The sequence below is a fragment of the Plectropomus leopardus genome, chromosome 9 (genome assembly GCF_008729295.1).
Source record: "Plectropomus leopardus isolate mb chromosome 9, YSFRI_Pleo_2.0, whole genome shotgun sequence".
Lineage (NCBI taxonomy): Eukaryota > Metazoa > Chordata > Actinopteri > Perciformes > Serranidae > Plectropomus > Plectropomus leopardus.
In genome coordinates, this window is record NC_056471.1 from 20,704,450 (window position 1) to 20,716,873 (window position 12,424).

A 12,424-nucleotide genomic window follows, 5' to 3' on the forward strand; every position below is an offset into this window, starting at 1 on the left:
TTTTTCAGACATGTGTCAATAAATAAGTTCATAATCAAATACATTAAGAATACACTCATATTATAATTATTCCCGTTTTCCCTCATACTTGAAAGCCAGTGCCAGATTGATATATTCTAAGTGTCTAAGTAAGTTTTAAAGAGGTATTAGAGATTTGAAAAGGTTGCTGGTTTATATTCATACTAGGGAGTAGAAGTATACTATACAGTTTTGTTTGTGTAATACAATATGAACGTTCTCTGACATTTTAACATGGGTCCTAAAGTTAACAAAAGAAAACAAGTGGGTACCACTGCAACACTTCTTTTCTCTTATAGTCTGTACATTTCTTCCAGCGTTGTGCAAGTGTCCTTACTTTAGTCCTTAGGTGAAAGGTCAATTTTGACATAGAGTATAGTTCCTCTGCAATATCCATCCACTGTCCTGGACTTGGAGGGTCATATTTCAGCCTGCTTTCAGTACTGGCCTTTTTACATGCCAGTGTAGGGATTTTGAACAGAAAGATGTCCTTATGAATGATGTCCTCTGGTATCAGTCCCAGATACACAATGCATGGGTGCCTTCATATCGCCTAACTTAAAATTCCATCAAATATCAAAATAAACCCATCCCAAAATGTTTGTAATTATATGCGCTACCAAAATATATGGGACTGATTAAAATCCACTTGCCCACAGCATCTCCAGCAGTGCTGTTGTTTGCCTAATTGTTTGTATTTTATACATGTTGTGATAAAAAATCAACCCTGAATGGGGACCCTGAATGCAGTAGCCTAAACCAAGCAGCAGAAGGGGTTCTTATCTGCAGGGTTGGGATTTCCTCGCTCCTGACTTCAACTCCCAGAAGTGTTAGCGGCGAGTGTCTGTGTTTACAACCAGCTGACATCCGGCGTCTTCCCGTCCATTAGCCACCGATACCACAGTCAACGATATCCATCTACACTCGATATTTTCCCCATGAAAAGCCCTTCCCGCTGATTCGTCAACTCAACTGGATGCAAAATTTCATCAAAGTCATCAGATGCAGGTGAGCCCGAGAGGACAAACATTTTCGTTGCACATCTAGTTAGGCAGTTAGCTCGAAGCTAGCCAGCGATATCAGGATTGGCATCATGAGCTAATGTTAGCCGAAGCCTTCCTATTTTCAGCGATCAGTTTCGACATCTGTCAGGAAGAAACTCGGGGCTAGTTGCTGTCCTCGGACGACGTACATTTCCTTGCCGATTAACGACATCAGCTTTTTTATTAGCATTAGCCAGCTAATTTGCAACTATGGTTGAATCCAGCTGATATAAGAAACATTAGCCCGCTAGCTCTACCAGCTAAATGGTAACTGTTAGACTACTGAGATCGCTGCCGTAGCTTGACAAGCTAAGTTCGTTATTTTAATAAGCTAAAATATGGTGACATGAGACTGTTTCTGCACACTACCTGTACTATTTAATGTATCTAAATCAATCGTGCGTGTTTGACGTTTGATTGCCAATGTTATGATGTTAGCACTGACGTTAGCGACATGTTAGCTCGGTGGATAATGGATTATGTGCAGTACAGTTATGGTGCCAGGCTGTGGGAAGCACCTTCATAATGTTTGTGTTGTTTGTGTCAGGGCTCAGGCCCCGTCTCCAGCAGCTGAAGCACACCAGCCCTGTTCTCTCTGATCCACGTCCACGGCCTTCCTCCTTCCTGAGCCATGACCACCCAGAGGGATCTTGATATGGTGAGTGTTTTGGGGTCTGACACCTTTCTCCAGAGCCCAGGTGATAATCTTTGATTGCTGATAACTTGTGTTCTCTGCATTGTGGTTTGTCACACCTGCAAAACACAGACATAGCACCATAAAAATCAAGTGTATTAACGTTAAATTAACGTTTCTCCTTGTTAAATTAATTTAGAGTTTGGGGGTTGGAGTAGGAGGGAGGGGGGAGACATGGATTAGCCAACGACCACAAACACTTAGCTGGGACAGTGACTGCTGTTCCTGTGAACACCATCTGTCTAATCTCAGTTAAAACGTTGCCCTACTTTCCTTTCAAGGTTTAGACGCCAATTGATTTTACCCTCTTACTAAATCCTGGCTACGGCCCCCCCACTGTAGGAATGGACAACACTTGTTTAGAGACAGATCAGAAATGGTAGTGGAAGTTAATAGGAATATTTTTGTTAACTACTACACCTGGCTTTCTCACCTGCATGTATCCACTTTCTAGTAATATTTCATTAAGACAAACTAGTACGTTTTTGAATTTGTGAAGCTATAACCAGCTGAATTTTATGCATCTTCGCTGGATGAATGATAAACACATTTAATTCAATATCAGAAATGAGAAAATATTTTATAGTGATCCACTGGTCAATTAGACAATCAGTTGTTCTAGTGTGAATGTGAGTTTTGGGGAAGCATTTGGTGCTCGAACAATTAGTTGATTAATCAGTTAATCCAGTGACAGAAAAATAATCTGTAACAATTTTGATAGTCGATTCATTATTCATATGATTATTAAAAAAGAAATTGCTTGTTTTGGCGTTCCAATGTGAAGATTTGTTTTTGGATTTGGTCACAAAACAACACATTTGAAGGTGTCACCTTGGGCTTATGAAAATAATGATAAGAGTTTAAGTTATTTATGTACACTTCCCTTAGCTGAAAAAAGTATTTTCGCTTCCCCTTAGAAATGTTAATCTTTCCAGACCTATACACTTCATCGCCCCTTATTGTTTTTATTATTGTTTTGCTCTTATAAGGAGTTTGACTTGGTGCTTAACTAAACAAAAACATCAGATGTTTTATGTAGGAGCTATAGATGATTTTGATTTTAGGAAACCTGACCAACATTAGAAATGGATAATCCTTTACTGGGTCTTTTAACACTTAAAAATAGTAATTCATAACCATGTATGAAGGTTTTAATATCTTATCTTGGATTGGACAACCTAAAGAACATTTGTGATTAGGGATGTTGCCATGGGTAACATGGCAGATTTGACTTTGTTTTTACTTTGTCGCGGATGAAAGGGATAGGGACGAGGACAAAGCTTGTTAATGATGACATGGGCATGTAACCCCGCAATGAGGTTATTCGGTTCGGAGGGGGAGGGGTGGGCAGAGAACCACCGCAGGAGAATTGTATTTGTAAACAGATCAGAGATTGGGGTTGTCCTTCGCGGACGTCATACCTCGTGGTTAAGTCTCTTTGTTCTCGCCTCTGTGATGTGTGAACCCCAAAGAAAGTTCATGTCCCACCTTTTGAAGAAGGGCAAATGTCGGGGGAAATTAATCCCCTCTTGTCGATTCTCACTCTTGAGTAGAGACGTCTACATAGAAAGATTCAATTGGTGGGATACATTTATTCTTTAAAGTAATTTTTCGGAGTAGCGGCATGATTGATTGGAGATGATGGATTAATGGATTAATGAAGAGCAGTACTTGCAGCAGCATACATTATGTGACTGATGGCCAAAGTGGATCAATAATTCAGGTCAGAGTGATGTTTTAGTCCTGACCCTGAGCTGACTATATTTACAGTATAAACTCAATGTACAAACTGATATAAATGAAAAATCAGGATTGTAAATCCTTTGCTATTGATGACCATCTGAAATTAATGAGGAGCTGGAGGGACTCCAAACCACAATTTATTTGAATGGACAACATCTATTAATATAGCAGTAGATGAAAAGTTCCATTAAAGGAAACATTAAAATCTTGTGCATGATTACAAGCAATGAAAGATATTTAGTCAAACTAACTCTTAATCTCTGTTGGACTTAGGTCAGTTGATTGGTTGAGTCGGGGCAGAGTGATCATCTGTCTGGTCCAATAAAAATCTTTGGCTGTGTTTTCTTACTGTTTAGGATAATTTCCCTAAAATTGTGACTAAAATCAATTTATAAAATCTCACCGACTGTTCACCCACATGCGACCGCCCTCCATTCAACCTGATAGTCAGTAGGAGTGGGAATCAGCAAAAGGCCCTACGATACAATATTATCACAATACTTTAGTCATAATAAAATATTATGGCGATTTAAAATATTTTGCAGCATTTTGAATATTGTAATAATAACAAAATGTGATATATTCCATTTTTCAACTTAAAATTATGTCTCCCAAGGAACACCTCGTCATCATTTGAAGTTTTTTGAAATTTTAGTCTGTTTATTTCTCTTTAAGTCATCTTTATTGCAGCAAAATATTTCTAATGGATGGATTAATCAGTTGGTGTTATAAGTCTAGTCAGGTTACCAAAAGTTTGCAATGACTTCTATAGTAAATAATCGTTAGTTGGCGTCTGTGTATTGATAATTCCACGGAAATCTTGCGCAACTATGCAGTATCGATTTTCTTCCCCCACCTTTAATAGTCTTTTTTTTTTTTGCTTTAGCACACAAAAAAGTGAAATTTCTTTTCCAGCTTCTTATTAATGTGAACATCTTCTGGTTTTTGCTTCCTTATGACAGCGAACTGAAGATCTTTGGGTTGTGGACAAAACAAGACCTGATTTTGGGTTTTGGTAAATGCTGACTGACATTTTTCACCATTATCTGACATTGAAAATAACCTTTAGTAGCAACCCTGCTTCAAGAAAGGGCTGCAGCTAATGTTATTTTCTCAAGGGTTGATTAACTTGCTAATCATATTCCGTAATTATTTGGTTCATGAAATGTCAGAAAATGTCCGTCAGAATTTCCTGAAGCCAATGTGACACCTTTTCTATAACCTTTTTTTTCTGTGGAGAAAAGTCCACATAAAACAAGACAAAGAAAAGTAAAAAATCATCACAGTAAAGAAGTTGGAACTTGAAAAATGAATGATTAATAAGTTGAATATCAAAATAGTAGCATTTTATGTTTTAATCAATTATCGTATCAGCTCTACTATAGTGTGTGTAATGTGTTTGTGCCATACATGGAGAATTAGTGCGATATGTTTAAGTCTTGTAGTGGAATAAATGTGGACTGTCCCACATGGATATCCCGATGGTAGCGTAATATTTAGGCCTTCAAGGCACATTAGACAGGCAACTCCTTCTTATATTTAACAGATTGGTTTGTGTAGTTGCCCAGAGGATAAAATTTGGAGGAAGCCCCGCTGTTAAAGACCCTCCCACACATATGCACAGTCCCCCTTGGGGCTACGCACTGGCCATGTAAATTTAATAACATGGCCCAGAGCTGTCTGGGACACCTGGGGTTATCGCATTAGGCCGACAGCCCGGAGAGGAGCTCGCAGCACCCTGGAACTAAAGGGCCAGTGTTCCCCCGTCAGCCCCACCCTTATCTGTTGTCGTCTCTGGCAACAGGGGCTCACTTCAGTGTAAGCCCTCAGTGAATGAAGTCGCCCAGTCAAAGGGTGGAGATCTGGTGTGGATAAATCTAATTAGACTGGAATGCCCATCTCTTCACAGCCTTCTGGAGGTCACCTCATGTCTGCAGAGGTTAGAGGAAGTGGAGGGATTCCACCACAACTAATTAACAAGAACAGTAATGGAAGTTTTTGGGTTTTGTCTCGTCTGCTACGACATTTTTGTGGACTGCGACTGAGCTGTTTTTGTTTTTTGTTTTAGGTGCACCTCCGCCTTATCCTGGTCAGTGGGAAAACGCAAGACTTTACTTTCTCCCCAAATGACTCGGCCACAGACATCGCCAAGCATGTATTTGAGAACTGGCCTGCAGGTACGTTTTTGTAGGATTCGTTTTTCAGTATTTTTGTGTGTGTTAAGTTTCAATTTCTATATTTTACGGATTTTACTATTCTGCACTGAGCAGTCATTCTGATTCAGTCACAGTTTTTGCCGGCTCATATTTATTGTCATTTTTTCCGAATAAGTAATAAAAATGTATTTGCTTTTATGAGGATAATTATAACTAACTGAATATTGTTACTAATTATTCCATTTCCTATGACAGTTTCCAATGCCTGTAATGAAAAACTTGTTTTCAAAATGACTACAGGTTAATTTTTAACAGAAAAAAGGGACCAGATTGATAATAAATGGTGTTATTGTTAATATTTAAATTATTATTGTGGTCTAGAATAGTGACAGTAAACAATAAAGCTAGACCCATTAATAAATGTGGCCAATATATCTGCCAATATTAGCTTATTACAGCTTAAAGTGGCAAATTCGAAACACTTTCCTTAATCAATTTTTGGTAGAATTACAGATTGATGAAATGTATTTAAAAAAATAACAAAAAACATAAAAACCTTGCTTTTGTCGAACAATACCAAATGCATTTTTTCTGAATTTCAAAATTTCGATTAAATTCTTAATGACAGATTAATCGATTGGCAATAATCATTATCATCCCTATTACAGATATACTGTTATGGATGTACTAGTGGCTGATTAGTAATAGAAACTTGCAGCACAGAGATGCCAAACTGTGTTTAAGATGATTTTAAAAACGTTAGTCACAAGTTATTTGTTTTACTGTAAAATATTTGCTCAGTATCTACTTTGGTCAATATTTTGAAAACAATCAAATTTAAGTGAATTGTATCAAGATTTTTATTATTTATTTATGTGTTTAAGTTAAAAAAATACTATGGGCTGATTTATTGTTACCATATTTTTAAACATCCATATATCATTTTGTGATGTATACTGTATCAGTATTTGCTGGGCCATTTGATGTACTTGTTTCTCTGCTCTCTGATAGGATGGGAGGAGGAAAGGGTGAGCAGCCCCAGTATACTGCGCCTCATCTTCCAGGGGCGCTTCCTTCATGGCAACGTTACTCTGGGAGGTAAGACCACCTCACCGCCTGAGAAAACTCAATGAAAGCTACCTTTTATCCATCTATAATACTAAAAACACCCCTGGAAAATGACAACAAAACAGCTCATAAGGTTGTGTCTAAGGTTTCACAAAGATCTCTTGAGGCAAATGGTTGAACTGGTTCTGTTTATTGTCTGTTTATTACATCCATGCCGAGCAATAGAGGTGAGGAGCCGTCATGCCTAACAGCAGGATTTTATAAAATAATATAACCAGTACATAGCCAAGAAAAAAAACAAAGTTAATTTAACATTTAGTGAATACATGCACCGGATCACTAACTTTAAACATAGTACTACCGGCTGATTCAATATCACAGATGCAGGATGTGACTAAATTAAGGTAATTTTCTTTCACCTCTCCATCTTACAAGATTGTCAGTCTAAAATTGGGTGGATAATTGTCTTTTCAATAACCCCATGATTGTTTGTCTGAAAACGTAAGCATACTGAAGGATTATAGTTTAAAATGTAGCTTGAATAACAAGGTTTATTGCTTTCTCAAAGCTCTGAAGCTGCCTCCGGGCCGAACAACCGTCATGCACTTGGTTGCCAGAGAGACTCTTCCAGAGCCCAACTCTCATGGTGAGGATCTTTTCTTTGATTCCTTTTTCAGTAGAAGTTTTTGCAGCATTACTAGTTTAATATTGTTATCGTCATACAGGAGTGGGTGATGTGGGACCCTTATAGCTAACGACAGTGAGATATAAAAGGTGTCAGTTCTGAGAACAGGGTTTCGCTTTAAGAAATTAATTCACGTTGGACGAGGTTATGTTACTTAAGTTTAGTTAAACAGCAACATTTCAAGCTTCAGCAACCAAAAACAGTGTAGTTAGAAACATGAGGTCAAGCCTGTTGACCCACTTTAACCTCACTTCCACTACACGGCACGGCACAGCTCGACTCGACTTGCTTCGAACCGTTCATTTTTGTCAGCAAATGTTTGCAGATGCTACCTGGTGCTTTTTTTGGTCCCATCTCGGTCAGTGTTGCACGGGAGCTGAGCCAGTACTAAAAGATTGACTTAAAACACTGCAGACCACTGATTTGACACTTTCACAGGACATCCTGCACAAACCCGCCCATTTTAAAAAGCTAAGCTCCGGTCAATAGTGACTGCAATATTTTTTAATTTCACTCAGTTTTGATTTTAAGGAATGGTAGCACGCTGAAAATGGTACCACTAAAAATGGGCAAAGTGCAGACTGGATATATGCTGCAGTGGAAAACTAAATAGAAAAAAAGAGCCTGGTACCAGGAGTCAGTGTAGTTGAGTCAATCCTTGCAGTGGAAATGAGGCTTTTGTGCCTCTCACACCCAGCTGCTAGTCGTGGTAGCATTATCAAGCCTGATAAACATAGGTGAAAATCAACATTGTAGATGAACAAGATTTTAGTTAAAACAACACACGAGCCTACAAATGATGTTTATTTTCGAAGATATTTAGGACTGACTAACAGCCATGACAGAAAAATTGCTATATACTAAACACCTCTGTTGCACTGTTTAGATAATACTTCCATCCCACCGCAATAAGCGGGTGCACGCAGGTTTTTTAAACATGGTTAAATGCGCTAAATGGCTGTATTCTCACTGCCACTGAAATTACTGCTGGAGAGCGAGTCGGCCTTTCATCTGTCAGCTGTGTGTGTGTGTACGACTTCACAGACAGGAGAACAGGTAAACAGCAGACAGCAGCAGGAGCAGAGGTCTCACTTTTCAGTGGTTTCTTCTCGTTATATATCTCTTACTTATTCAGTGTCTCTTGCAAACTCAGAGCAGATGCATTTAAATCGCTGTTTTAGCACTGCTTAGGAGGAAACATACCGTAATTAGTGACAGTATGTCATTGCATCTCGCCGGTTAAAGAGCTTAAATTACCGCATTCACCCGGGTGTTGCGTTCCCATCAATGCCGATTGAAGCCAGAGGTGATAAAAACTCGTGTCTACTGCTGAGTCATTTGACTTGGGTGTGAATGCCAATTGTGCGCATTCCCATTGCATTAAAAAGCCATATGTTAGCGGGTATAAGCGGGTTTTTGTGCAGTGGGAGTGAGGCTATAGATCCTAGCAGGATTTGAGGGTGTAGTAACCCCGTTTAATGCACCATGTCTGCCCAGGCAGAGCACAGACATGAATCATGACGATGCCATAATTTTTAGTCAAAGTTTTGACAAGTTTGCTGCTATGTAGCTAATTAAATAATGCTATGTTTATGCTGACTCATGCTAAATTGTGTAATTGTGGTCTTAAATGTGTTTGAGTTATCAGAGTTAAAGGAAACTGTATTTAATAAAATACATGTATTGCATCACAAATACTTTTTTAGGCTCCGCTTTGACCTTTCACATACATCTTGCAGTGGACGTTAAGTTGCTTCTGCTGGTAACCTCAACCCACGCAGAACGTCTGTAGAGTGATACATGCTTTCCTCCAGGTTGAGCTGGTTGTTTGTATCTCACCTCTTGTCTCTGCTGTCCTGTCTTTTCTTTGTAGGTCAAAGGAACAGAGAAAAAACCACAGAGAGCAACTGCTGTCTCCTCTTGTAAAGCAACAGAAATGACCCCACACACACACGCACACACACACACAGATACATACACACACAGATACACACTTACACACATGCATACACCCAGTTCTCTCCTGCCTGTCATCCTGTCAGCTGTGGATTTGGAATAAATCACAGGAAATCTGGTTGGGGTTGTCGCCTGCTTTGGTTGAACGCTTGTCCAATCTGAGGCTTTTTTTTTTTTTGTGCCAATATATTCACTTTTTGCCCCCCAAACCTTTTACTGTGTCGGCAGAATTTGCTGTTGTTATTCCTTTTTATTTGAATATCAAGACATTATAAGAAACCCTACGCTCTGCTGCGGACCTGTTCGCTGCTGGACGCATTTTTAAGAGCTGTCATATATAGTGGAAAAAGACCCGGGGAGTCTTCGCTCGTCACGGACACTGAGTTGCTATAAAGGATGTGTTGGCTATTACCCTTCCCTACTAGTCAAATGGATGTTTCCCCAGGTCTTACTGAATGGTGTTAACCCTCTCATTGCACTTAACCAGTTCGTTAATTCAGAAATGTTTATCGTGTTTCATCTTTTTTCCCTCAATGGCTTCTTTTTTTTTTTTTTTTCCCCTGGTCAGAGGAACAGACCTTAATTCCCCACGTGGTAGAAAATGTGCCATCCTCCTCATGAGACTGTTTCTCACTAACTGAACCGGTCGGTCTGTATCAGCACCAGTGGCGTCTGTGCCATTACCTTACACCTGTTTGTTCCTCGAAATGGACCAATGGAGAAAAGAAAAGACTTATAATTTGGAAGAGTGAACACGTAAGGGGACGTTCAGGTTCTTGAGACACGGGAACAGACTCTAGGCTTGTGAAAGATGGAGTCAGAGAATTCGGCAGGCTGCTTGTGTGCCATCAGGTGTTGAGTTTGCACCTCTGGCTTTGACTTTATTGACTAGGCTGTCGATGCTCCCTCACAACGGGAGCCTACACGGCGGGCCAGTTAAACGCAGACAGAAGAGGCGGTTGAAGATGGGAGGGAGAAGTGTCGTTGGTGCGAGCCTCCCCTCTACTGGACGCTGAGAGCGAGGAACGGGAGAATATCTCCTAGATGAAATGTTAAAAGGAAAATTTTTGGCGGTGTTTCACCTCCTTTTCATTTGGATGCTGTCTTTACTTCTTGTTTGCCTTTGATCGTGGAATTCAGTAATATCATTAATAATGAAATTTAAATATATCGATTTTTATCTTGTGTATAGGTATTTGTTCAATTTTAGTGTGGGTGAGTTTGTGTATGAGTGTGTCTGAGGGTGTGTGATGCACGTGGCATACTGTATGAGGACTAGTGTGGGCATGTGGTCTTAAAAAAAAAGGGTGGTGCACTGGGAGTGTTGATGGGCTGCGGTTTCTTCAGAAACAGTCGGAAACCTTTTGATTCCTTCCATTGAGTGTCCTTTGGTTTGTGTTTTTGTCAATCAATGTCACTGCTATGAAGTTTAGCTCAGTATGAATAAATGTAAAAACTAAAAATGCAATGTGGTCTACATAAAAGCTTGTATTATAAATTAATAAATCTTTAAATAAGTCAGCTTCTCTTGATTTTTTAAAAAAATATTTCTCAAATGGTAACTAAAAGACAAACTGGCCAAAAATAATTTCATTATCGATTTAATCTGATGGTTTGGAGTGTCGCAAAATACCGATATTAACTGATATTTAGAAAATGAAATATTACTAATGTGCTAAAAAAAAACCATCATGATATCATGCACAATAAACCAAGTGAAAGATGAATTTGACTAATGGCTTTTCCCCAAAATTTTTCTGTAGATATTGCAGTACTATTGTTTTCTATAAATTCTTTTGGCTGTGATAAACGTGTAGTGTTAATCTGATATACCATCCCTATGTTAATTTATTTTCTTTAAATTAATCTTGTAAAGTGTCTGGGAAAATGAGAGACATTTTTCGGTATTCATAGAGGCAAATGTAACATCTTCAAATATCTTGTTTGATTTAAGAGCTGCAGCGATAAGTCCGTCTACAGAAAATTAGTTGGCAACTATTTTGTCCATCAAATAATCATTTGTCTTTTTGTTTTAAGCAAGAAAGCTAAACAGTTTCTGGTTTTATTCCCCTTAAAAGCGAGAAATGGATTATTCTCTTTGTCAATGAAATGTCAGTCAAAAAATCCAAAGCTACTCAGTTTATTATCCTGAATGACAAACTGAATAATTGTTTGGTGGTGCCATAATAGTTTTAGAAGACCGGCAAATATTTACAATTAATCGAATGACATTGAAATTTCAGTCATATATTGGGGAGCGGCATCACAACACCTGTCAAGGATCTATGGATTTGTTTTTGGTCACTGATAACCTAGCTGTCAGCTGCAAAATGTGACTCAAATTAACACATGAAACCCAAGAAGAGTCTCAAAATGACCATAACACTTGCAAAGGAACTGCGAAGAGACACAAAACAACAGCAAAAAAGGGCAAAAAAACCACAAATTTACTCAAAACTCCTCTGAAAATGACACAAAACTACTTTAAAACATGTGAAACGACTACAGAGAAACACAAGTGACCAAAAAAAGAGGCAAAACCACCACAAAGTCTGTGTGTCTTGCTTCTATGATGAAGTTCAGGGGCCTTTTGAGTATCTGTGCTGTGATCAAACTATATGCAGTTTTCCCTATTCACCTCTAGGTGGCGGTGTCTCTCTAAGCCTTAGGAGTGGGGGTCATTATGGGCTGATTGATCGAGGTATATACATTTTTATTTTGTCTGTATCTACTGCACTGATAAAAGTTAAAATAGCAGAAAAAGGCAATAATTTGTTAACTACTGTTTAAAAATGGTCCCCTTTTTATTCAGGAAGTACTTGACAGAGACAACTTAACACGCTGTACAAGCTTAAATGAGTCAATCTATCTGTTGACAGTTTACTGATACACGATGAAACATCAGAGGACCTCTGTTGTTCTAATTGGGTCATAACTTTCTGTTGAGCAGATTTTTCAGCAGCTTTCTTCCCGTCGGCCTCAGGAATCTGCTCCTGACGTGTAGCAGCAAGACGTCCAGGTTTCCAGTTGACACTGGCAGTGTACTTTAGGAAAAGTGCAG

The 12,424-nt window shown here is 38.9% G+C and overlaps 1 protein-coding gene across 1 annotated transcript; it reads left to right on the forward strand.

The window, feature by feature from the left end:
- The first annotated feature begins 869 nt into the window (after positions 1 to 869).
- Positions 870 to 10,884, forward strand: ubl3b (ubiquitin-like 3b). Its single transcript, XM_042493989.1, has 6 exons — positions 870 to 1,026; positions 1,609 to 1,719; positions 5,567 to 5,675; positions 6,666 to 6,752; positions 7,291 to 7,368; positions 9,281 to 10,884. The coding sequence occupies exons 2-6, from the start codon at positions 1,693 to 1,695 to the stop codon at positions 9,331 to 9,333; spliced, it is 354 nt and encodes a 117-aa protein (XP_042349923.1). The 5' UTR covers positions 870 to 1,026; positions 1,609 to 1,692; the 3' UTR covers positions 9,334 to 10,884.
- Positions 10,885 to 12,424: the final 1,540 nt, after the last annotated feature.